The sequence below is a fragment of the Bidens hawaiensis genome, unplaced genomic scaffold (assembly GCF_021521415.1).
Source record: "Bidens hawaiensis isolate Kalapana, Puna unplaced genomic scaffold, B.hawaiensis_p1.1 tig00007984_1, whole genome shotgun sequence".
Lineage (NCBI taxonomy): Eukaryota > Viridiplantae > Streptophyta > Magnoliopsida > Asterales > Asteraceae > Bidens > Bidens hawaiensis.
In genome coordinates this window covers 430,005-455,962 of record NW_027491558.1, presented here as the reverse complement: position 1 = coordinate 455,962, position 25,958 = coordinate 430,005, and the positions used below count along the sequence as shown (strand labels likewise).

The following is a 25,958-nucleotide window of genomic DNA, read 5'->3' as shown; positions in this document are numbered from 1 at the left end:
GTAGCCAATCCTGTGATGGTAAAGAAAAGCAACGGGTCATGGAGGATGTGTATTGACTTCAAGGACCTCAACAAAGCATGTCCGAAAGACTGTTACCCCCTCCCAAACATCGACGCAAAGGTGGACTCCGTGGCGCCATTCAAGCTCAAATGTTTCCTGGATGCCTACAAAGGCTATCACCAGATTCAAATGGCACCACAGGACGAAGACAAGACTGCCTTCAGAACCGACAAGGGTGTTTTTTGTTACACAAAAATGCCCTTTGGTTTAAAGAATGCGGGCGCAACCTATCAGAGACTTATGGATTCGGTTTTCAATGAACAAATCGGAAGAAATCTAGAAGTCTACGTTGATGATTTGGTGATCAAGAGCAGGGAGGAGAGACAAATGCTCAAAGACATCGAGGAAACTCTTCAGCGCCTAACGGAAGTTAACATGAAGCTCAACCCGAGCAAATGTACTTTCGGCGCGGAAGAGGGGAAATTTCTTGGTGTAATGGTCACTAAGGATGGTTTCAAGGTGAACCCTGAAAAGGTGGAAGCCATCCTTGACATGCCTTCACCATCCACCATGAAAGAGGTTCAGAAGCTGAATGGTAGATTGGTGTCAATCAACAGGTTCCTAGCGAACCACGCCAGCAAATCTACTCCATTCGTTAACACTTTGAGGAATTGCTTGAAGAAGAGCCAATTCAAGTGGACGCCTGAGGCTGAGCAAGATTTCAGTGAGATAAAAGAATGTCTCATAAAGCTGCCCGCGCTCACAGCTCCACTTCCTGGCAAAACCCTTACATTGTACTTGTCAGCTGGAGACCGCGCCATCGGCGCAGTATTATTGGTGGATCGCAAGGGGATCCAAACGCCAATATACTATGTGAGTCGGGTGCTGACAGACCCTGAGACGCGCTATTCCATCATGGAAAAGTTAGTTTTGTCACTAACACACGCGTCGCGCAAGCTTCACAGATACTTCAATGGTCATCCGATTGAAGTTCTGACAGGTTACAACATCCAGCAAGTCTTGCGACGCCCCGCGCTCTCCGGAAGGCTGACAAAGTGGGCGCTGGAATTGGGTGAACACACGATCACTTATAAGCCCCGTCCAGCAATAAAGGGTCAAGTTTTGGCGGATTTCATCACGGAAATCCCAGAGGGAAAGATTGAAGAAGCTCAGCGCGAGGTAGACCCTCCGCGAGCAAATGATGAAGAAGATGTTTGGAGGCTATTCACTGATGGAGCCTCCAACACCGAAGGGTCCGGCGCAGGCCTCAAACTGGTGGACCCTGATAATCATGAATATACTTATGCTATTAGGTTGGACTTCAAGAGTACTAACAATGAGGCTGAGTATGAAGCCCTGCTGGCTGGTCTGCGCATTGCGCGCAAGTTTGGAGTTAAAAGGCTAGAGGCACATGTTGATTCTTACTTGGTAGCTGCACAGGTCAATGGCCTTTATGATGCCAAGGAGAACACCATGCCTCTATATCTAGAGCAGGCAAAAAAGCTCGTTGAGCAGTTTGACTTCTTCAAAATCATACACATCTCGCGCAGCGAAAACAAGTCCGCTGACGCGTTGAGTAAGATGGCATCAACTAATTTTGATCACTTTGGCAAAGATGTCAGGGTGGAAGTGATGAGCAACCCGTCAGTGCAAACGCAATCGGTCCTTGTAATTCATACAACCCCTTCATCCTGGATAACTCCAATAATGGAATTCCTGAAGGAGGGGACGTTACCGGACGATCACGCACAGGCGAGAAAGATAAGACACAAGGTGCAGAACTATGAACTACTTGATGGTACATTATATCGACGCTCTTATCTTGGACCGCTCATGAAATGCCTGGATGCTGAAGAAGCAAGCTATGTGATTAGGGAGATTCACGAAGGAATCTGTGGCATACACGCTGGCCCGCGCATGGTGGTTGCCAAGGCAATGAGCTCGGGCTACTATTGGCCAGGCATGTACTTGGATGCGCTAAAAGAAATACAAAAATGCAAGGCATGTCAGAGCTACGCGCCAAACACCATGCGGCCAAAGAACAACTTGATTCCGGTGACCAGTGCATGGCCTTTCCACAAATGGGCCATTGATATTGTGGGGCCCCTGCCGCAAGCGCAAGGGCGAGTGAAATTTTTGGTAGTGGTGATAGACTATTTCACAAAATGGGTTGAGGCCAAGCCACTAGCAAAAATCACAGCTGAGGCGATGAAGCAATTTATCTGGAGCCACATCATTTGCCGTTTTGGCCTTCCTATGGAAATTGTGAGCGACAATGGCAAACAATTCACTGACAGGAAGATATCTAGCTGGCTCAAAGAATTGCACATCAACCAAATCTTCACTTCGGTCTATCACCCTCAAGGGAATAGCCAAGTGGAGCGCGCGAATCAAAGTTTGTTAAATGGGCTGAAGAAAAGGTTGGAGGGAGAATCCCATTCTTGGGTCGAAGAGTTACCTAATGTCCTGTGGGCGCACAGGACATTAAGCAAAACTAGCAATGGCGAATCCCCGTTCAGCCTAACCTATGGGACAGAGGCTATGATCCCAGCAGAAATTGGATGCCCATCCCATAGGGTACTCATGATGAGCAAGACTGATAACGAGCGCGAAAGAAGATTGGACCTTAACTTGCTTGAAGGGCGCAGAGAAGCGGCTATCATCAATGAAGCCAGATACAAGAAAAAGCTGGAAAAATATTATAATCAGCGCGTTAAAGAGTGCCACTTCAAGAAAAATGATTTTGTCCTTCGAAACAATGAAGCTAGCCGCGCAATACCCCCAGGAAAAATGTCCCCCAATTGGGAGGGACCTTATCAAATTTCAGAAGATTTGGGGAAAGGCGCGTACACTTTAAAAGATTTGAATGGAAAAAAAATACCGCGCGCGTGGAACGCGGCACAACTTAGAAAATGCTTCATGTAAAAGTTCAAATATGTAATCAAGGCTTTTAAGCCATCATGAATGATGATTCGCGCTATCTTTCAATATTTGTTCTATTACCTTTGCATACATGTTTCACACTTCCATTATTAATTTGGAGCAATATGACAACACTATATTGACTTCAAAACGAAATAAAACGAAGTAAAACATACATGCGCGAGCCTTAGCTCAAACGCGTTAACGAGTCTTAACTCTAAAACGTCAGGGCCTTAGCCCAAACCTACGAGCCTTAGCTCAAACACGTTAATGAGTCTTAACTCTACAAACGTCAGGGCCTTAGCCCAAAACAAAGAGCCTTAGCTCAAAACACTCACAAACATCCATCTTACATCCCGAACAGCCTGATCATAAAAATCCTTAAACACAACTAAGGCAAAGTACATGCCATATCATAGTTGTTAAGGTCTCAGGTCGAGGTCGCGCGCGGAATCATAGTGGATATCTGAGTAACACATGTTGACATGTAATGGCTAAAACTCATACTTCCATATTAAAACCGCGCGACCTCGACGCGCAAAAAAGGAATTGAGAAAAGATATCGCGCATGTCAGCATAAACAAGATACTGCGAAACCACTTACAAAATAGGACTATGGTTAAGTGAATAATTTCCTTACAACCTTGTTCTTATTTTAACGTGCAAGCATATCTTATATCTATACAAGCAAACATGAAGAGATGAATGGAAATGCGCAAGATGTGAAAAAGGGAAAACAAGTTTCATTCCATAACATTGAAATTTACAAGTATGATGGGTTACAAATTACAAGTATAAAAAATAAAAATAAAAAATTAGAAAGATGAAGGGCTTCTCAGGTCTCCACGTCGACGTCAGCCACTTCATCACCCTCATCATCTCCCTCAGCATCCGGCACGGCCCGCTCCTCATCTCCGAACTGACCATAGTCAAGTTCTTCCTCCTCAATGGAGTCTTCTATCACGACGGTGTCAGGAGCAGATTCTTTCGCCGCGCCAGAGCCGCTGGCAGGGGCAACATCCCCCGCGCCACCATCATCGCCACCAGCCCTCTCGCATTCATCGAGCAACTTCTTTAGCGCGCCGAGGTCGGGCTGGTCAGCAAGCGCAGCAATCTGCAAATCAATAGAAAAGTATTTAGTACAAAAGAATTGGAAAATTAATCAAGAAAAACTCATTAAGGTCAAGGTACCTGAACAAGGATGGGGATGGGAGTACTCATATACTTCTCCCCCACAGCGGCCATGTCCGCGCAGGCCGCGTCGCTCTTGTAAGGGTACTCGGATGGATTCTTCTTCAACATACCATATTCGTACCCATCCGTAAACCCTTCAGCTCGACCCACCAAGCGAGCGGCAGCATTGCAGTCCATCACAAGGGCCTGAAACTCGGCGGAATATTTCATCGCCAAAGCGCAACGAGTCACGCCCTGTGACACCAGCCATTGGCGATCCTGCGCGAGGCCAGCAACAGACGTCTCGAGGGCAGGAACCTGTGAGTTTAATAACTCAACAGTTTCCTTGATCTTTTTTAGCTCCTCTTTATCAGACGCTGCTGCCGCCAATATTTTTTCTTTCTCCGCCTGCGCAGCATCAAGTGCTTCCTGGCTGGACGCTGCCGTCGCCAAGGCCTCATCTCTATCGGCCTGCGCGGCCGCCAACTCCTTCTTCAGGCGCGCGACCTCACTCTCCAGTGATGATTTCTCAGTGATACTCTGGACGATAGCTTGGTCACGCGCCTCAGCCTGCTGTTCCAAGACACGCACTCTCCGTGCGTACTTGGCAACTTCGGCCTCCGCCACCTGCTGCTTCTCCCGCGCAGCCTGGAGCTCATGCCCGCGCTTAATAAAGGCGGTGTTGGCACTTGCTCTATTTTCGCTGAGCTCCGCCTGGAGTTTCTCAGCTCGTGCGCGAGCATCGGAAAGGTTCCAGGCAGCCACCTTAGCCTCTTGCTGGGCTGCCACAAGAGCATCGCGTACTTTAATATAATCGCGATGAAGCTCTTGGGAGGCAGCAAAGAAAGCTGACCCAGCGAAAATGTGATCGTTGAGCAAGTCAGCGCGGGTGCGCTCCTCCTGATACCTCCTTTCAGTAGGAGGCACGGCATGAGCCCAGAAGTCCTCGCATACGCCCATGGATTGGAAGGAACTGTCTTCATTAATATTCCATCTCGGGCGATAAACGTGGTCACCTTCCTACAAAACACAAGAAATGTTCTAAGTCATAAAACATACTTATATGGAGGTACGCGCAGCGGAGCAACAAATTAAAACATACCTGCGGGGATGAAGCAGAAAAGTCAGCGCCAGCCCCACCTGAAGTCTGTGCTGCGAAGTCATGTGGCATCGCAGGGCTGGCGCGGTCTCCCAAGGAGTCCTCAGCTTGAGCCCCCTCATCCTCCTCATCTTCTTCAATAGGCCTCTTCTCCTGCGACCTGGAGGGCTCCAAACCAGCCTCGCGGAGAGGGCTGCGCGTAGGAGGAGGCGAGGGAGGTCTCGACGCCGCCAGTTCGGCGCGCAATACGGCTTCCTGCTCCTTTGTAATCCCAATAAGGGGAGACTCAGCACTAGCAGGAGCAGGACCAGAACCAGCGGCGCCGGCAACGGCGCCAGGAGTGTCGCCAGCAACTTGTACGCCAGCTATAACTCCTATGAACAAATCAACAAGGAAAATTGGTTTATGACTGGATCCAAAAGAAAAAGTTCAGAAGACAAATGTGCAAAACATACCTTGGCGCAATTCTGTTCGCGCGGCGAACATCGCCATAAAGTTCATTCTACCCTTCTCAGAGGGTAGAACGGGGGACTTCGAAGCAGACCCCGGCGCAGCCTCAGCACCTTGTGGCGCCTGCGGCTGATCTGCAACTGTCGCCGGTCCTGCAAACATTCAAAGGAGCAAAGGTTTAATAATAATTCAATCAGATGAAGATAAACAAAGTATACCTGTCGCAGCCGCGGCATTGCTTCTCTCTTCAGCCGCGCGAACGGAGGAGGTGACGCCACCATACCTCAAGTGGACAGGAGGTCTGCCCACTTTCACAGGCAGGGAAGCTAAAGAAACCTTGGTGGTAAACACCTCGGTTTCCGCAGGTCCCTTCGTTTGAGCATGGGGATGAGCGACAGGGCTGTCGTCTTTCTTCTGTCTCTTACTGCCCCCTGCGCCGGATTTCCCCTTAGCTTTGCGCTTTAGTAGGGGCGCCTCCTCTTCCTCCTCCTCCTCCTCCGCGAGCTCCAGCTCGTAGTTCTCCAGCGCATCTACAACACATGCAACAGAACTGTTAATAAACTTTGGTATTTTAAAGGAATAAGCATAAGTGCGAAGGCTTACCAGGCGCGTCGCTATCAAAGTCAAATGCCAGATCGACAGGGATGAACATGTCATCGAAGCGATCTGGGAAGCCCACCTCCCCAGCGCCAAGCGCGACGGAGCCACCTTCCACTTGATCATCATAAGCGGCGTGGATATAATCCTGGGTGACTGAGCAAAAACAAGTCAAGTGATATCAGCAAAAAGAATTATGTTCGCGCAGAAAAAGAAATAAAGCAATAAAATAAACTTACACAACCCGTCGACTTGGATAACGGGCACAAGTGCGCTGTCGGTCCACAGCTTATTCATGCCGACCCCCACCAGCGCCTCCTCGCGAATTTTCTTGGCGGGGGATGGTTCGGTGGTCAGTTTCTTAACCCAAGCGCCGGTTGGGTTCTTAATAACATCCGCATCCGCGGGCGCAGAATCGATCGCGCGCATCGTCATGCGGATGGGGATTACACCAGCCCTAATGTAAAAGAACCTCTCAGACCAGTCATGAAGGCTCTTGAATGAAACAGTGGAGCACTTAACCTTCTGACTGCGAGGAATAAAGGAGATCCAAGAATCTTGGATCTTGGGCTTGTAAAAAAATTGAAAGCGCCGAGGGGTGGGCTCCTCGCGCTGTGATTTGCACATGAACTCGAAATGAGTCATGCGCACGAGTCCAAACGGATGGACTTGGGATATATGAATCCCGAAAAAACGTAACACCGCGCCTACAAACCTTGTCATCGGAAGACGAAGGTTGCAGTGGGTGAAAAAATGGGTGTACAGTGAAATATAGCCGGGAGGCGGGTCCGCCGCCGTCTGCCCGGCCACAGGCAACATGCAGCCAAACACAGGGGGGAAACCCTGTGACGAGATGAGGCTGTCGAGATCGGCCTGCCTCAATTTGCAGGGGATTTCATTCCACCTTTTCGGGGCCTTGGTCTTCCCTACTTCCTCCGATGTGGTCTCAACAACCCTCTTCCCCTTGCCTTTCTGCTTCAATGTCGACATCACCACAGATTTCACACGGCGTCTTCGGGAGGCAATAGAGGTGATGGAGGGGTTAGAGGAGTCTGAACTATCAGACATACAACTGCAGCAGCAGATAATCGAGGATTCAAAACAATCAAAACACTCAAATCAGAATATGAAAGGCAGAAATTCGAAAATTAGCAACAATGAAGATGAAGATAAAAATTTTTTCCTAAGGGCCTGCTTTTATAGGCCCAGGAGAGAGAAAAGTGGTAACTGATCGGATTTCACGCGCCCCCACTCGCAGGTGCAAGCCAACGAGAGCGCGGCACGTGTCCCTAACACTGTTGAGGGGACATAAAAATGTAACCGACCTGCCACGGAACAGAGACGCGCCCCCACTCGCAGGTGCAAACCAATGCGAGCGCGACACGTGTTCCAGACAGCTGTACGAGGGGACATGAAAGGCAACTGTAGCACCTCGAGCACACGAAACGTCTGACACGTTTACGGCGCACGTCACCACCAACCAACCACGTGTTTGGATCCTTCGTTTCAACCAAATGGATAGAACTTCGCGCAACGATGAAAACAACCAAGAAAACGACAAAACCCCTTTAAAAGACCAAATCAGTAAGTCTAATATCTATCTTACCGCGCTCGCGCGAGATAAGACACACATTAGACTGGGGGGGCTTGAAGAGGTATGTACCCGCCTCAACACCGAGCAAGGCGGGTCAACCCACAAGATAAACACATTATGAAGGCACAAAGCCAAAACCTATGCGCATGGCGCATACAAAACATGCTCAGGCATCATATGCCCAGGCACACATATGCTCGCGCATCACATATGCGCGCGGCGCATATCACATGCTCGTGCATATCACATCTGCCCAGGCACACATATGCTCGCGCATCACATATGCGCGCGGCGCACCAGCGCGCGGCGCTTATCACATGCTCGTGCATATCACATCTGCGCATGAAATATCTGCGCGTGAGAATAAAGAGAAGACCTCGCGCATCCTCAGGATGGGCGCATATCACACATGCACATAATCGACCTCGTCCTTATCCAAATCAGGATTAGGGCAACCTTGATTGTGCACGTCAGACAACCTTCCAGATGGCATCTTTTTAAGGAATAAGAATATGCTGATGTTGACAGCTGCCAAATGAAAGGTCGACAACTCAGCATGACACATGTGCTACCACGTGATTACAACCAACGAGAAAGCGCCAGGTGTCCCAGAGGACACGTGGCGCAGTGCGATTGGAGGAGGCCAACGAGGTTGAGCCTAATCAGTGAAAACCCTAGCACTATAAATACAGCATCAACTCCACTTTGATGGACATTCATACTCAATCATTGACAGTTACAGACACATTGATTCACATTGAAGCATATTCAATCACACAATCATACAGAGTAACATACAGTATTCAGCTATTAAGCAATACTCTCCCAATTCCCTCACTCTCACATTATTATCTTCTCCTACACATACTTATTCTCACGCCGGAGGGTTACCCCAAAGAGGACCCCTCTGTCCCTTTCTGAGGGGTAAGTAACGGCGCTGTTCATTTTGTAGGTGGAAGAACACTGAACCAGAAGAACCATCGGTGAAATAGTATAATCACACCCGAGGAAAGTTGATCTGCTACCAGTGAGTAGATCCACGTTTCTTCACAAAGCAAATTGAATCAATTATTAGTCTAATGCCTACTTCCAAAGTGCTTCCACAAAACCTACAACAATCGTCTCCGTCAATGCTTGCCGCCTATCGTTATAAGTCCTCAAAACGTACGATTATGTGTGCTAAAAATGGTGTTTGTTTCTCGTGTCTATTTATTGATTAGATTGAAAGCCACATCAACACGTACAGGCCAATTTGATATAATTAAAGGATCAAGCGTATATTAATTTAATTTGATGCAAATATCATATGATCAGTGTAATCCAAAACCATTTATATGCTTCTTATGATTTATAAGCTTAATTAGATGCTTTTACTAGTTAAGTTGTTAGCAGCATTTATTAATTTTTAAATATTTTGATGTTACAACTATGATGTATCCTTAAAACAAAAGAGAAAAGGAATTGAATAAAGACAATAAAAACTATGTCACTGTGGGATGCAAACAACAATGAGACAAACGATATATGGCCACAGCCCACAGGACATGTTCATCAATTATTCAATATTGGTGGTTCTTCCAATACAGTAATACATGTACACCCCCACAATTCTCTGAATCTATATACAAATTTAATTTGTACCATGGATAAGCTCTAGCTATGATATATATAAATCTTAAATCATTATGCATGGTTTGGTTATACATGTTTTGGACAGGTTTGGCATTTGAATGTCAGTATCATGAACACCTATATCCGGTTTGCTTTTAGGATTAAGATCTAAGTTTTAATATTTGTTTTCAAGGGAGTTTGCCAACTGGGTGGACTCACTTGTCATCCACAAGAACACGAGGACTATGATCGAGGCCATTCTGATGACTTCGTGGTGGGTGATTTGGAGGATTCGAAACAAAACGATTTTTGACAAAATTTACATATAATAGAGTAGGAGACTATATTCTTTGTTATATTGTTCAGTGTTCTTTTAATTGGCGTGGTAGTAGAACTAGAAAATAAATTCTAAATTGGCTAGAAAGAAAACCTCTATTATTAATGTAATTTTGTTGGTTTTCATCTAGCTTCTTGCTAGTTGGTCGGTATCCCATTCCCAATAATTGTTTCTAAATGAACTTATTTCTAGTTACATTACTTAACTATATTCTAAATGAACTTACTTCTAGTTACATAATAATTTAGCTTACTGATATTAGTTTTTTATATTGATAATATATTTATTTTGAAAACATCTCTTGTAACCATGACATCCTTATATTTGCGTACATGGAACATAGTTTCTTTCTAAAAAAGGAACTATTTAATTCCACAAAGAAAGTTTTTTTACGAGGTACAACTATAAATTCTATAAAATCATACATAAATCAATTCTCTTTGAGAGATTGTCTTGAATACATCTTAAATTTTGAGCTTCATGTTAATCCTACTAAAAAACATGTCAGGTAAAGAAGGGAGGGACATTCCGATTAGGTTAAATAGGGCATGGGCTCATGATATTTGATATGATTAGTGGTTAGCTATATTTCATCTAATAATTTTAAATCAATAGCATAATTAAAGATATTATCTTATTAGTATTTATTAATTGTATTCTTATAAATAATTTACCTATTGTATTTTTTATAATTAGTTTATCTATAATACACAACATCTTTTGTACAAAATGCATGATCCCAAGAATATAGATTAATAGGATTAGGCTTGTCACGTATATGGTCCCATTCAACATAACATGTTATTGAAACTCAAATTGTCCAAGTTCACTACAGCAATGTGGCGTCGATAGTGAAGTGTTGATGGGTGAGTTTTTGTTTAGCAAATTATGGAAATCAAAATGATTGTTTGGAGGGGTTTTATCAGTCTAGTGAGATCTCACTCGTTGTCCGTGAGAGTTTTAAGCAAAATTTAAAGATAAATTTATAAATGAATTAAGAAAGAAATTCCAATATGAATAGTAAGCATAATGGTTAATTTTCCAAAATTTTCATTACTCCTGATGAGTGAAGACCCTCTAAAACGAAATCTAAACCGTCCATACTGATTTGACGCTTCAGACATGACTAATCTTGAAACACCACCACCGACGAAATCTATCACCGTGAAAAGTCCCCTTCAAGACCCATAATCCAAAGGCTGAATTCGTTTCAAACCAAAGGTGTTCAATTTATTTGTACTTTCTAATGGACCATACTGGAATGAGTATCCATAGCCCATCATGTTCAGCTTGCTTAAATTAATGTTGACAACTGACAAGTAGTTCGTATAAAGAAGGATCTACAGCTTGTTCTCCACAAGTCCAAAGCCCATTCTGTTTTAACCATACTCCACTTGAACAGAAGGTTTTCGGTTTAAGATTCGAGTTTAGTTTAGTTTTTAGCATATTAAGCACGGGTAGCACCGCGCTTAAATCTATTGCTACGATGACACACTCGAAAAATCACTATTTGAAGAACGACGTGCTTTATATGATCTGTGCCACCTAGAGGTTTTTACAACAAACTGTCGGGTTTTACAAGTACCAGAAAAGCATGAAACAAGCATCAAATACAAACCTTTTACTTCCCATAATACATACATATATACATACATTTGGCTAAATAGACTTCTTATCTAAAGGTGAAGTCGCGTGCACTTGCTTGTCCTCGGCCGTCTTTCTTTGCATCTCATTTTCCTCCCTCAAATACTGATTAAATGCTTTCGGAAGGAACCTTGGAATTAGAAACCCGAACATATTGATCGAAAAATATGCTAGGTTTGATAAAGCGAGAACCCTTCCGAACCAGAACCATGCCACATCCTAGTTCCAACATTTCACCAAACCAAAAACATCAACAATTAATCAGTCACAAACCTTTTAGCACACAAATATATTAATAGGGGGCGTGTACAGTTCAGTTCAGGTTAGTTTTAGGATAAAACTGAAACAAAAACTGAAATTTCAGTTTTTAAATTTCTAAAAATCGTTTGCTTTCGGTTTTTTGGTTTTCGGGTTTACACATATATTACTAGGGGCGTGTATGCTTTGGTTTAGGTTAGTTTTAGGCTAAATTGAACCGAAACTGAAATTTCAGTTTTTAAATTTTTAAAATCGTTCGGTTTTGGTTCTTTTATTTTCGGTTAGGTTAGTTTTAGGCTAAACTGAACTGAAACTGAAATTTCAGTTTTTAACATTTTAAAATCATTCGGTTTTGGTTCTTTTATTTTCAGTTTGGGTTATGTTTTTTTAAAATTTTGAACGTTAAAAAAAATTGGCCTAAATAATGAACATGCAACTAAATTATTTTGTTATTTAATAACTAATTAAGTATACTAAAGTAATTTACATATTTGTTAAAACTTTTATAATTAACATAAAAATCACAGTTTATAAATGCAGTTTGGTTTTTTCAGTTTTTTTCTTGCAAAACTGAAAAAGAACCATACCTTTGGTTTTAGTGTTTTACAAAGAAAAAAAAACGTTGGTTTTGTTTCGGTTCAGTATTTTCAAACCAGTTTGGCTTTTTGGGAAAAAAAGCGTTGGTTTTGTTTCGGTTCAGGGTTTTCAAACTGGTTCGGCTTTTTCAGTTTTTTCAGTTTCATCCACATATCCATGTATATTACCTTGATTTCCGCTTGTGGAGCGAGGGACTTGTTGATCCAAACATCTTGAACCCAATCCAAGATAACAAAGATCCTCCTAACCGTATACAACATGGGTACTAAAGCTCTAACCGGAGGCGAAAACAACGACAGCCCGCTTATGATGTTTTCAGTTAATATCTGGCACGACAATAAGAACAAATGCGGTGTAGCCGACTGCAATGCATGTTCATCTCCCCTTGCAAATCCACCCAACACATAAGCCAACGGTAAAAACAATCCAACCGTCGTCCCTAGTACTACATAGGCTCGGAATATCCGGCTTCCTTGGTATATTTCTTTCGAAGCAGTTGTTCCACCGTGACTGGGAAAAGCTAGCCGTGAGAGAATAAGGAGGTAGCCGGTGGAGAAGACGGGGAACGCAAGGTCGAAAAGCGGGACGAGACCGCTGGCTGAGAAAACCATGATGAAGGCAACCAGTTGGAGTTCGATAATGCGTAGAGATCCCATTACACTGCCTACCGCCGTGTTTTCTTGCCGTTTGGTTGTTGCACTGGCATCCGCATCAGACCGGGGACCCACCGCAAGGGATACACCTGACATTTCTTGTGTTAGCTATTGAGGTCTTTAATTATCAACCTGCAAAGTTGTAAGAACAAAAGCGGTATATAAGGCGTACCTAGTGAATCTCAGAGAAAATCAATCTCAAAGAGCTCATAACTAAAGTTTGAATAAACATGAATACTCGTTTTTTCGTTTATTTATGTTCGTGAATAGAAATAATAATATAACATGTCCTTTGTAAAACATGGACACACGTTTTGTTCATTTAATTTAATTAATGAATAAACATGAATACTTGTTTTTTCGTTTATTTATGTTCGTGAACATGTTCATATTCATTACTTCAATTCATTTATTTCCGTTTATGGTTGGTCAAGGAAAAAAAAAGCTATATTTATACAGAATAAACATTAAAGAGGCTTATTTAAATATTTATATAGTTATGTTTAGTCAAGTACTATCATTTGTGATTGTATCTTTGTGAATGATTCGTTTAGGTTTTAAAACGAACAAATATGAACGCACACGAACAACATACCCGCGTCTCCGAGAATCGTTAAAAAAATTTTGATCCAAACCAAAAAAAATGGCCCGAACATACTCACGTCTCCAAGAATAGTTAAAAAATTTTCAAAAATTCTGGTCCGAAGGAAAAAAAAATTGGGCCTTATGGCCGGAAGGAAAAAAAAATTAGGCCTTATGAGTATATGAGTTGGGTTTAGAATGCAATTTTTTTTCTTTCAAAAAACTATATATAACTAATATTAAAAAAAATCTTAGGTTTAGAATGCAATTTTTTTTCATAAAATATGTATAATTAATATTGATAAAAAATCGAACCTACCGGGGTACCAGACCCTGATGAACAAGCCTGTTTTCATTTTTCATTTTCTAATGAAAACAGGCATGACCACAAAAATTTGTTTGATTATAAGCTCATGTTAGGTTAAATTTTCTTTTTTTTTTTGAACCAACACATAAAAAAGCTCTTGCTCGTGTTCATTCGGTTCATTCACATGCCAGCCTAAAACCGACTTCATAACATCAGCATACCAAGTGAACTACTAACAGCTAAACTAAAATCATCTTCAAAATACATAAACTCTCATAATATTAGTTAATAATCGATCACAAACAAACATGAACAGATCATAAAATATAGAAAAGAACATAAACTGAAAGAACAATGATGAGATCTATCTTACTTGTTCCAAGCAAAAGCAAACCAAAAATTAATCGTGAGAGAGATGAGGAGAGAAAGAAGCAACTAATAAACAAGTGTGGATGATGTACGTGTCACTTTTACACAACATATGTGTCCACGTGGTAAGCATACACGTGTAGTTCAAAGATCCTGTCTCTTTTGATGCTTATCATCGTCACCTCCGCTCAAACATGCATTGCTTGGTTGTACAATCAGCTTTGCTACATGTGCTTTCATAAACAAGCTATACCAGTGACGAAGTTTGGGTTATAAACTTGTTAAAAAGTATTTTGAGATGACCGAACTTAGTACCTGTAAAATTTTTCGAACAAAATCGTGAAGATTTACACTACTAAAAGAAGACACCCAAGCACCAATAAAGTTGCGCCCTTGCTATTACCCGCATTTTTTTCACTATCGGATCAGTTGGGTCTGATCAAGAATAGGGTATGGAACTGCTTTGATTATCGGTCAGATTGGTGAACTAGACCGAGTGGTTGGACCCGATTTCCGGTGTTTATTACGTTTTCTTTTTCAAAATCCCGTTTAATATTTTATCAAAATTATGAATTCGCAAAAAACGTAAAGTATTTTCATGTTTTGTTTTGTGTTCGATACATGTATACAACTTTCATTTTATATTATCAATTATATCATTAGCCTCGGTACTACAGCGTAGAACAGTTGTCTTTAACAGGATAAGTACATAAATACTATATATAACATGTCTCCACCAGTTACCAGAGCAAATGTAACTAGGAGCGAAGTATTGAATTATAAACCTTTGGTGATGATGTTAATTATCTAAGCAGGACTCTAAGACTGTGACAAATAACATATCTCGTAAGAAACCTAAGTCGGTATTTTGTATGCATCGCTAATGTTGTCACATTAAAGTGCCGATGGACTAGTAGCATGTAAACGTAATTGACAAAGCACCTTACTAATGGCTAATACAACAAATCTTAGCAACCAGTGGAGCAGGGCACGATATTTAGTCTCGGTACTACAGCGTAGAACAGTTGTCTTTAATAACCCCAACTAAATGTATAGCACAACTCTAGTAACTTCCACCTAATTGTATAGTGTTTAGGTGACACCCATACGTATATTTGACACATATGAACCAATAAATTGTATAGATATGAATCATATGATCATTTGTTTTTCTTACTTATATAGTCATAATATGTACTAACATTTATAATATGTCATTAAACTGCTTATTATGGTATTAGAAATTTTAGTATTTGATATTGAAAAACAAAAAAGACTAGTGACAAGCCATAAAACAGTAAAATATGGCTAGCATAGCATTCTCAGTCTGTTACAAGACAAGAAACAATAACACCCAAAACCCAAACCAATACAAAAAAAACTAACAATTAATTCTATACCCCTGAACAACAACAAAAACAGCCGCCCAATACTACACTTAAAAAAATTCATTCAATTTTCATCAACTCTCTAATCAAAAACAAAACTTTCAATCAAAAAGAATCATGCCTAAACACTAACCCCAAAACTGCTGCATACGAGCGAGCGAGCGTTCGTTCAAAGCACCATTGCAACTTTCTCATGCGATACCACAGAAGATGAATGAGCTATCAAGGGCTCATAGTGATCAGCCCCTGCTCCGCACCACCCTGCAACAGCATCATCATCAATTCTATAAGATTAACCTTAAAACAAACCTATATTTTTTTGTTTTTTTTTCTAAGATAGATTATTAATAATAGATAGATAGTATACCTGTTCCTTTCATGAACAGAAAGAAAGGCGGTCCACAAATTTCACTTCTTGGACGATGCGGAAGGAAAAACACGCAGTTATCTTCATCAACCATTGCATCCGATCCATGTGCTTGCAACTGTAAATCCAATCAAAATAAGTAACAACATATTATAATAATAGGCTGGCAGGTTGCATGTAGTAAACAAAAGGTTGAAAATAAATGCGTACCACATAAATTTCTCTTTTGAACTCAGTAGCAATGCATTCGATTGCTATATCATCGCCAAAAGCTGCAGCATGGCCTTCTCGGTTCTCGTCTACAGTCAATAAACCTTCCTCTGTATATTGCAAAGTAATGATGTTATACTCGTCATCTGGAGACCCAGATATGGACATGTACTTGGCCCAGTTTTGACCATTGTCCACTGCAATACACCTCTCTTTATAAATAGACTCTGCAGCCAATTCTCTGCAATCATCGCCCGAAAAATTATTATACATTTCATACAGGTTTCACAGCTAATCGCAATTCTCTGATTGCAAGACTATTCGTATTTGATTAATACGTGCTAAGTTATGATTCTAAATCAACAGATCCATTAGGTATATAAAAGTATGTTGACCAGCTTTGTAGAATACATGATTGTATTAAACTACTACAAATTATTAAAACATACTAAAAGTTGTTAAAATACACAAAAGCAAGTAATATGACTCCATTAAAAAAAGATTACCCCTTTGAAAGATTGACAATAAAAAGAAAACGACTTTTCACATTGCTTTACAAAAATATTACATATTTGTATATAATTTCCACTAGGGGTGCGCAAACGGGTCAGACCCGACCTGGACCGTTTAATGGTATTCTTAGGACCGTGGGTTTGATCCGGTTCGGGTCTCGTGGGTCTGATCCGGTTTATGCTTACCCCGCAGCAAAGCGCCTACTACTGGCATCTTGATGATATTGCATATTAACCGAATAACATCTTTGTGGGTTACTCAACACAGAAGATGAATTTTAATATATTTAAAATCACCACAGTTTCCGCCTCAACAAACTCATCATTATACATAAATCATCAATCAAATATACTTAGCTTTTGTATCAGTTCTAGTGACTCAAAATAAAATTATATTAATTTTGTTTATATATATATATATATAATATGGGTCGGGCTCGGCTTTTGCTCATTTCAACCAGTCAACACGCACCACCAATCCACTAACCCGACACGATTGACGCCCCTAAATTATTTCATATTAACCGCATTAACATCTTTCTGGGTTACCCTAAACAGAAGATGAATTTCAATATGCATCTAACATCTCTTCCTCACAGTTTCTACAGAAATCAATCAAATATATATTTTTCAAGAATGAACAATCAATCAAAATCAAAACCCAGATCTAAAAACTATCAATTTAGCATTAGCAAAGAAAAGAAAACCCAGATCTGAAAGCTTAAAACAAAGTCAAATTGATAGTTTTTATTATACCTTTGCATGCCGAGACTAACGAGTTCATCGATAGCTGCATCAAGACTCTGACGATCTGACCTCTTGGCAAGCAATTTAATCTCCTGAACAACATGTATACCCCACCCAGATCTCAGATCTGGCGCATACATATGCTTTATCGCGGCGTCAATATTATCTCTGTCAGTCTCAGATCCACCACCAAGATCTTGTAAAAACCTCGTCACCGTTCTCCGCCGTAGATCCGTGGCATTGATGTTGAGATTCATGGCCCGTTGCGAGGCCGTGAATAGGCAGTTCCCGTCGGCCTCGACATCTCCGCCGTGGCTCAGCCGGAAAACAACATCTTGATTTGGGGTTTTATTGGGTGGGTGCTTCCAGAGGACGCCTTTGGTGTGGAGGCGTTGGAGGTTACGCTTCTGTTGGTCTTCTAGGCCGGTGACGTCATCCCAGGGGATGGGTGAGGGGGGGTCTTTCCATGGGATGACTGGCGATGAGGCGGTGGAATCGGCGCATATAAGTTTGCCCATGATGTGATGTGATGTGATGTTAATTGAATATGTAATTTGATTTGATTCAAAGGAAGAATGAGAGAGAGAGGTTAGGGTTAACGGATAGATCGAGGACGCGGGAGGGAAAGGACACGTGGCGGGGTTGTAGTGACTGATTGTGGGTAGGTGTGTAATGCGGTTTGGTTTTTCAAGGAATATTCCATGCATGGTTAAAAATTAAAACGAGGGATGAACGGACTTCTTGGCGAAATCAATATCAATTTGGTATTCTCGTTATCTAATTGGTATCAAAGTTTTGAGTTTCGGTATTAGTATGGTAAAGGATGCTACCGGTATTTCTCGAATTTTACCTTAAATACTAGTACTGAATCTAAAATTTCGATACCGATACTGGCACCAATAATTTGTGATTTTCGGGACCAGGAGTTTTGGTACCGGTACGGAACCGATCTCATACCTAGTTAAATTAACAAAACAAATAAACAAGGTTGTGCTCAGTCATGGGTCGAGTGACAAGTTATGGTTTTTTGGACGATGTTGGGCTACAACACCGCCCCATTTCCAAGACTACAAATGGGCGATAAAGGGGGCGACAAATCTATATTGCATGTGTGTATGTGTGTTTGTTGGAAATAATAATAATAAGTAATAAAAAGGAGGGCTAAACACCCCTAAAATAAAATCGTTCCTCTGCTGACGTGGCACCATGTTTCGAAAATCCCCCCCCCCAATTTTCTAGCACATTGCACATAGCTTTAAGGGGTTCTTTTTTAAAAAAAGTATTAATTTGGATACGGTTAGGGTTAAACTTGTTTTGATCAAAATTGAATCGAATTAAAATTAGTCGTTTTAGAAAAAGTTAAGACATATTCTTTAGTCAAATTTGTGATAGTGACCAGTGATCGATGACGGGGAGGTAGTTACAGCGATGGAAGTGACGTGACGGAAACAGAGAGCTAGTGGAAGTGGAGATGGTGGTGTTGAGTTATGGGCATGTTGGCTTCATATCTTCTTTGTGAGAGTGTCGATGTTGGCATGGGCTATGTGAGGTGGTACATATCATATGATTCTTAGTTAGAACTTAGATGAATTTTTTCATGACCACGTAGCACATATATTTTTTAGATGTAACGGTGTCTTCTACTTCAGCTTATCGGGCAAGATCTTAGAGAAACGGGAGACTACTATCGTTGAATGATTCTTCATCGTAATTATCGGGTGGAATATACACGGGAAGAAAGTTCAAGTTTATTTATAAAAGTGTATGAAGAAAATAGTATAAAAATAGTTGTGGTAGAGCGGGTATAAAATTATTAAGTGTATGATTATTTATAAAGAAAAAGAAATTCAAACTAGTCATTCAACGGCTAGTCAACCTCCGACGGCCACATTTTCAATGCTACCCTAAGACATTACCTTTATGGTAGATTTTTGAGACTGACAGACGATATTCTTCGCGAACCCAAGAAACCCATGGCAGCAAGCCCAACCCCTGGCACCCTAAGTTCTGCTATTAAAGAGAGAGGAAAATGGATTTAAACTTTAAAGTAACTACAAGTGTCATAATTTAAGATTGAACTTTTGTAGAATTAACTTTTAACTTAATTTTTATTTGCTCAAGTTTTTGGGTTACCTTATAATAAAAAATGTGATGCATAAACACTCTAAAGCCACCTAAAGTATTAGAGCCGGCTACCAACTTACCAAGTAGCTTTCTTTTTTATGCTTTAAGATGTCATCTTAATTAAATTCCATCTAAAAAGATATTTTTCAATTGTGTGTTCTCTTCCCGAATCCTCACCTTTTGTTCTTCTATATAAATTTTGTCTTTAATATGATAAAAGAATTGAAGGTTGTACGTAATTGTTTAACTGAAACGATTATGACTTTCCATTTTTGTTATGTTCTTTTGTCAGAAAACTATAATTTTATCAAATATTTTTGATATGAAGCCAAAAACATATATAATCCGAACCAAATACAAACTAATAATCTAGATCATCATCTCAACGATCTAATAACAAAACTCTCAAGAACACAAAATACAGACTCAAAACCTAGCGTATGATCCGAATCTCAACAGAGGAAACAATAACGAATTGATGAAAGAAAGTATCTCGAATACACTCATACAAACAATTGGAACATCAATGTGATAGAACCCTAAATACTCAAATCCAAGACTGACCAGGAGAGAACAAACTTGATACGAGCAAGACGGTGAGAGAGAATATAATTAGAAGATCATGTAGATAGACCCCTTGATATTGAGCGATAGAACCCTTCTTTTTTGAATGATGGAGTCGACGATCAGATATTTAGATGTAAACCACAAGCTTAAGCCCACGGGCTTCCACAAATCCATATCTCTCATAGTTCCATCAGGTCTATTAATCAGCATAAACCCTAATTCAAATCATAAATAAACATTTATAAGCCCACATATATTTTTGGATACAAATTGAAAGAATACATTACACGTTTTAGCGAAAGTGAGTTGGTTTTATATGGACTTTTTATAGTGTTACTAACTCAATTTCACTTCTATAAAATAGATTTTTCTTTAGAAATGATTTGGAATCCATCACTTGGCCAAATTAATTGGGATTTTAATGTGATCAAGCAAAACCAATTTTAAGACAAATCAAATTATGAATCTTTGTGTTGTTATTAAATAACAACTTGAAGACATACAACATAAACACATTAACTTTAAAATACAATGTAGAGCCAAACACATTAATGGTTTAGCTTTTAGAATCTCTTCCTAGACAATGAAGGAGAAGGGTTCCCTTCAAACACTGTCTCAATCAATGTGAAGAGACACTAATCGACCCCGGGCAGATTACGGATAATCTGGGGGTTAAGTAGATGTTTCCCACGAGGGTTGTATCCGGCAAGATGGTTATTCTTCCGATGACCTGCAAAACAGACACCGTGAGCTCGTCACTGAGAAGGGGGGGGTACCTCCTTGTGACCACCCTCCGGCGTGAGAATCAGACTAGATTGCTCTTGAATATAAGTGTATATTAAGAGAAATGTCTAGAGCAGATATCAGACAATATATGGAGATATAAGATAATGATACCGTTCCAAGGTGTTGGAGTATTTATAGCCGAAGGTAGGTTTCCAAGCAGGTACAGCCGGCTGAATAGTATTCCTGTTCTACCAACTGTGGGCTACGCACGTGTCATGCTGATGGTTGGTGGGTAAGCAGCGGCTGATAGTGACCAGGCCGGCTGTGTAGTGTTCCTTTTCCACCAACTGCAAGCTATGGACGTGCCCCGACAGGGGTTGGTGAGTAGGCAGCGGCTGATAGTGACATAAAGTAGTAGAGTGTGCTGCTCGTCGTACTGTTGTCAGCGAGCTGTCACTGCTTTGGTCAGATCTTTTGTACTATACCTTGGCAGGTACAGTACAAAAGGTCCTCCAGTATGAGGAGCTCAAAGCCAAACTATAGAGGCTCCAGCAGGCTCATGACGCCTTGGCCATGGAAGACGCCAAGAAGCTTCAAGAGATCTTGGACCAGAGGGGTATGCTTGACCATACTGAGCGTAAGCTAAAGGGCGTTGAAGAGGCTGCTGCTAAGGAAGTGTTGCTTGCCAACCTTAACAAAAGTGAAGCCGAACGCGCCCGTAACCAAGCTCAAGCTGCCCTCCAGGAGGCTCTGGTTACCAAGGAATGGCTTCTACGAGAAGCGTTGTCGCAGGTAAGCTTAGCTTCATAACGTCTTTACGCTTTTCTTTATACTTAGAAAAGGTTTTGATAGTTGGTATTTTTGTTTTGTAGGTTGTGCATCGGGTCTTCACGGACACATCATATGACGATGCTATGAGCGCAGCCCTCAACGCTTCTCATGAGGATGGGGAAAAGGCTGGCTTCCTGCTTGGTCTAGGGTTTGTTGAACAAGGCATTCCGCCTTCCAACTTCCCTCTGTACGATGTAGATGCCGAAGCTGCTTATGACCAAGCAGTGAACCAGTATGCTGCCTTCCCGCATCCAGTGGTGGAGAAGGTGAACGAAGTTGCTGCCGCTGACAATGGGCTAACTATCCTCAAGACTTTCCTTGAACCGCCACAGCCAACTGATGGTGCGGGTACGAGTGGGTTTGGAGGGAGTGGTCCTGAAGCTTGAACCTTGAGATCCCTTCCCACCTTTAGGATAGATTTTTTTTTTTGTATAGATTTATATTCTTGTAATACTTGAATGTTGATGGAATATAAATCATTTGTTAATGCCTTGCGTTGTAAACCTTATATGTTTTGTTTCACGCATATTTTGGTTTAACTTAGCAATTTCTTGAGTATTTTGGATAAGTTAACCTTTCAACGTGGCGGATAATAGGTTAAAGTTTTTCTTCCTCTTTCGTGATTGTGCGGGTAAAACCGTCACTTTTACTTAGTAGGATGGCTAAACTTTACCTACATCTGACCTGCGTGAAGGTTTTCCTCATCTCTTAGAAATTTTTGCCGTTTTGTGTTTATGCGGGTTTTGCCGCCTTCCACACGCAACGACTTCTTTTCACACTTATTTATGCGGTGAATACCGGCATATCAGTGTTTTGAATAAGTTAAACCTTTCGACGCGCGGTTGTCAATAGGTTAATGTTTAGTTTCCTCTATCATGATTGTGCGGATAGGACCGGCACTTTCATTTAGTGGGATGACCAAACTTTACCTATAACTGACATGTGTGAAGGTTTGCCGTTTTTTGTGTTTATGCGGGTTTTGCCGCCGTCCATGTAACACCCCGACCAAAGGCGGATTATACATCGGGGCGCCACATATTGTTTCATTACTCGTGACACTATTGGGTGTCAATATTTAATAAATACGTTCATTCGCGCACGCGCAAAGTAGACATAAGATAACATAAATCATCATAAATCAATATATTATAAATCATAATAATAAAACAGCAATAACTTGTCTTGATACATTTTAATCTAGGTCCAAAATAAAAAAAAACTTCCTAGGTGTCCACAAGCTCCAAAACAGCTACTGCAAACCTGAACATGTGTTAAAATAAACGTCAAACACTTGCGTGTTGGTGAGAAATCAAGTTTAATACAATGCATAGATAACAATAAAATCTGCGCGCAACATGTGTATGTCTGGTTTTCAACAAGGGTGTAATCTGATCGGGACCAACTCTAAGATTCATAAGACTGCCAGTGCTCACAATTGAGCTCACAAACAAGACTAACTGTGCATGTGTAAACAAAAGAGAAAATCATAAACGATAGTTCTCCCGTGTTCATCTAATGGTACCATGAAAACTGCGGAATAGACCGACAAGACGGTTAATGATCCACACATACAAATAAACAGCCAAGTCTACGTCCTCAACACATGGGATACTGCGCGACTAAAGTTCATAAACAAGTTTAAGACTCTAAGTTTGTATGAACACATGAACATCCCAAAACATTAAAAGCAAAAAGGGATTAGGTACGAGATTACTCACATGATAAACGATGCGGTGTAAGATGAAGCAAGAACCAACTTTAAACAAGCACAAGTTAACCTATAAATAAGATTATTGTTTTAATGATTGGTTTTAAGTCTTGATTATAAGTTAGCATAATTAATAAGTAAGTTATTATATATAATATATATTACCGGAAAACAGGGCAGAACAGGGAGGAAGACGGAGGCAGAGAGGAAGACGGCAGAGAGAGCAAGGAGGAGGACAGGAGAGATTAAGTGTTTTGTGTGTGTAGTGTTAGGAAAATAATACTATTATTTATAGGAAAACCCTAGGAGACATAATCCCTAGAAAAGGGGAAAGAATCTTAAAAAGCAAAAGATTCCAAAAGCAAAAGATATGGAAAGATATGGCAGCTGCAGAGGCAAGATAAAGCTGTCAGGGAACAGTAAAAAAGCATGGGCGGGTAGATAAAGGTACAGGTCAAGCATGGCAAAAGCAGATCTCAAAAGATTATGTCAGTCACTTTATCTGTCAACCAATGGGGTTGGTGCGCATGCTGCGCCGAAAGTAACTTTTCAGACATAAAGCAGATTAGGTCAACAGCTCAAAAGATAAGACAACACAAAAGCAAACGGCTAGATTTAAACAGAAGAAAACTCGAAGGATTCAGCGCGAGAAGGCTAAGGCGCGAAGGCAGACACAGAAGGTCAAGAGAGCGCGAGCGCGAAGGCAGACAGAACTAACCTTAACGCGTCGCGGAAAGAACTACCATTTCTAAGCGCGCCGCGGAAAGAGTCACATTTCTTAGCGCGCCGCGGGAGGAACTAAAATTCCTAGCGCGCCGCGGGAAGAACTATAATTCTTCGCGCGTCGAGGGATGAACTACGATTCTTAGCGCGCTGCGAGAAGAACTACAAATCCTTAGCGCGTCGCGGGAAGAACTCCCGTTCTTAGCGCGCTGCGAGAAGAATTACAAACCCTTAGCGCGTCGCGGGAAGAACTACCGTTCTTAGCGCGCTGCGAGAGGAATTACAATTCTTAGCGTGCAGCGAGAAGAGTTCATCTCGCGTATCGCTGAAACAGGTGGTCTTCACGCAGGATTCCTTGTAAGGGGTCTGGCGCGTAGAGCTGCGCAGACAACCTTAGGCGGGAAGGAACAAAGGACAAGCAAAGATTTAGAAGAAAAAGAGGGAAACAAGGCGTAAGGGCGGGACGGCGACAAGAGGGAAAAGAAGGCGGAAAGAGAGAAGGAGAGGGACGGGACGGCGGAAAGAAAGAGAGGAAGAGGCGGGAAGGAAAATATATTATTATTATTAAAAGTAAAATATAAGTATAAATAAATATTAAATCATAAAAGAAAGAGATCGGATCAGAGAAACGGGTACCTGGGTCGGGTCGGATCAGGGCAGATGTCACAGTCTCCCCTACTTTAAGAAATTTCGTCCCGAAATTTATCTCGAAGTAGGTTGCGCAGAGAACAGGTGCGGGTACTTGATCTTCATTTGATCTTCCCTTTCCCATGTAAACTCGGCTCCGCGCTTGGATTCCCAGCGAACTTTCACGATAGGGATACGACTGCGCTTGGTTTGCTTAACCTCGCGATCCATAATCTCAACAGGCTTCTCAACGAAATGCATAGATTCATCAACTTGAACTTCATCAAGTGGAATGTGAAGGTTCTCGTCGGCTAAACACTTCTTGAGATTGGATACATGGAACGTTGGATGCACATTACTGAGCGCGGGCGGCAGGTCAAGTCTGTAGGCAACTTTTCCCACACGCGCGAGAATCTTGAATGGACCAACATAACGAGGAGCAAGCTTCCCTTCTTCCCAAAGCGGACAACACCCTTCCAGGGCGACACTTTGAGGAGAACAAGATCACCAACTTGAAATTCGAGAGGCTTCCGTCTACGATCTGCGTAACTCTTCTGTCGGCTTCTGGCAGTCAGCAGATGATCACGGATCTTGGCGATTTTATCGGTTGTCTCTTGAACAAGTTCGGGTCCTGTGATTTGAGCTTCTCCCACCTCGCTCCAACAAATCGGGGAGCGGCACTTACGACCGTAAAGTGCTTCAAATGGGGCCATACCAATACTGGAATGATAGCTGTTATTATAAGAGAACTCGATCAAAGGTAGGTGCGAATCCCAATTACCTCCAAAATCAAGAACACAAGATCGGAGCATATCCTCAAGAGTTTGAATAGTTCGCTCAGACTGACCGTCAGTCTGAGGATGATATGCCGTACTCATGTCCAAGCGAGTTCCTAGCGCAGATTGGAGAGATTTCCAAAAGCGAGATATAAAACGGCCATCGCGATCGGATATGATGCTCAAAGGAGTACCATGGCGGCAGACAATTTCCTTGACATAAAGCTGCGCGAGATGCTCAACACGGTAGTTTTCACGAATGGGCAGGAAGTGAGCAGACTTAGTCAAACGATCCACTATTACCCAAATGCTATCATGTTTGCTTGCTGTCAAAGGTAACTTGGTAATGAAGTCCATCGCTACACATTCCCATTTCCACGTAGGAATTTCTGGTTGTTCGAGCAAACCAGATGGGCGTTGGTGTTCAGCTTTCACTTTAGAACAAGTCAGACATTTAGC

The 25,958-nt window shown here is 41.6% G+C and overlaps 2 protein-coding genes across 2 annotated transcripts; both read right to left on the bottom strand.

Moving 5' to 3' along the window:
• Positions 1–11,442: 11,442 nt before the first annotated feature.
• Positions 11,443–13,031, bottom strand: LOC143636505 (uncharacterized). Its single transcript, XM_077104081.1, has 2 exons — positions 12,450–13,031; positions 11,443–11,646 (listed from the first exon to the last, which is right to left on the bottom strand). Exons 1-2 carry the CDS (start codon positions 13,029–13,031, stop codon positions 11,443–11,445), a joined length of 786 nt encoding a protein of 261 aa, XP_076960196.1.
• Positions 13,032–15,750: 2,719 nt separating this feature from the next.
• On the bottom strand, positions 15,751–17,935 carry LOC143636523 (uncharacterized). The gene is made up of 4 exons (XM_077104098.1): positions 17,427–17,935; positions 16,159–16,399; positions 15,949–16,066; positions 15,751–15,842 (listed from the first exon to the last, which is right to left on the bottom strand). The coding sequence occupies exons 1-4, from the start codon at positions 17,933–17,935 to the stop codon at positions 15,751–15,753; spliced, it is 960 nt and encodes a 319-aa protein (XP_076960213.1).
• Between the last annotated feature and the right edge of the window lie 8,023 nt (positions 17,936–25,958).

What these genes read in the sequence shown, in the direction of transcription:
- LOC143636505 (XM_077104081.1), bottom strand. Translation starts at nt 13,031, where the DNA reads ATGTCAGGTGTATCCCTTGCGGTGGGTCCCCGGTCTGATGCGGATGCC. An exon ending in CTCCACAAGCGGAAATCAAG is followed by an intron (nt 11,647 to 12,449) that starts GTAATATACATG and finishes TGTTGGAACTAG; the next exon opens with GATGTGGCATGGTTCTGGTT.
- LOC143636523 (XM_077104098.1), bottom strand. Translation starts at nt 17,935, where the DNA reads ATGGGCAAACTTATATGCGCCGATTCCACCGCCTCATCGCCAGTCATC. An exon ending in GTTAGTCTCGGCATGCAAAG is followed by an intron (nt 16,400 to 17,426) that starts GTATAATAAAAA and finishes CGATGATTGCAG; the next exon opens with AGAATTGGCTGCAGAGTCTA. An exon ending in TCAAAAGAGAAATTTATGTG is followed by an intron (nt 16,067 to 16,158) that starts GTACGCATTTAT and finishes TTGGATTTACAG; the next exon opens with TTGCAAGCACATGGATCGGA.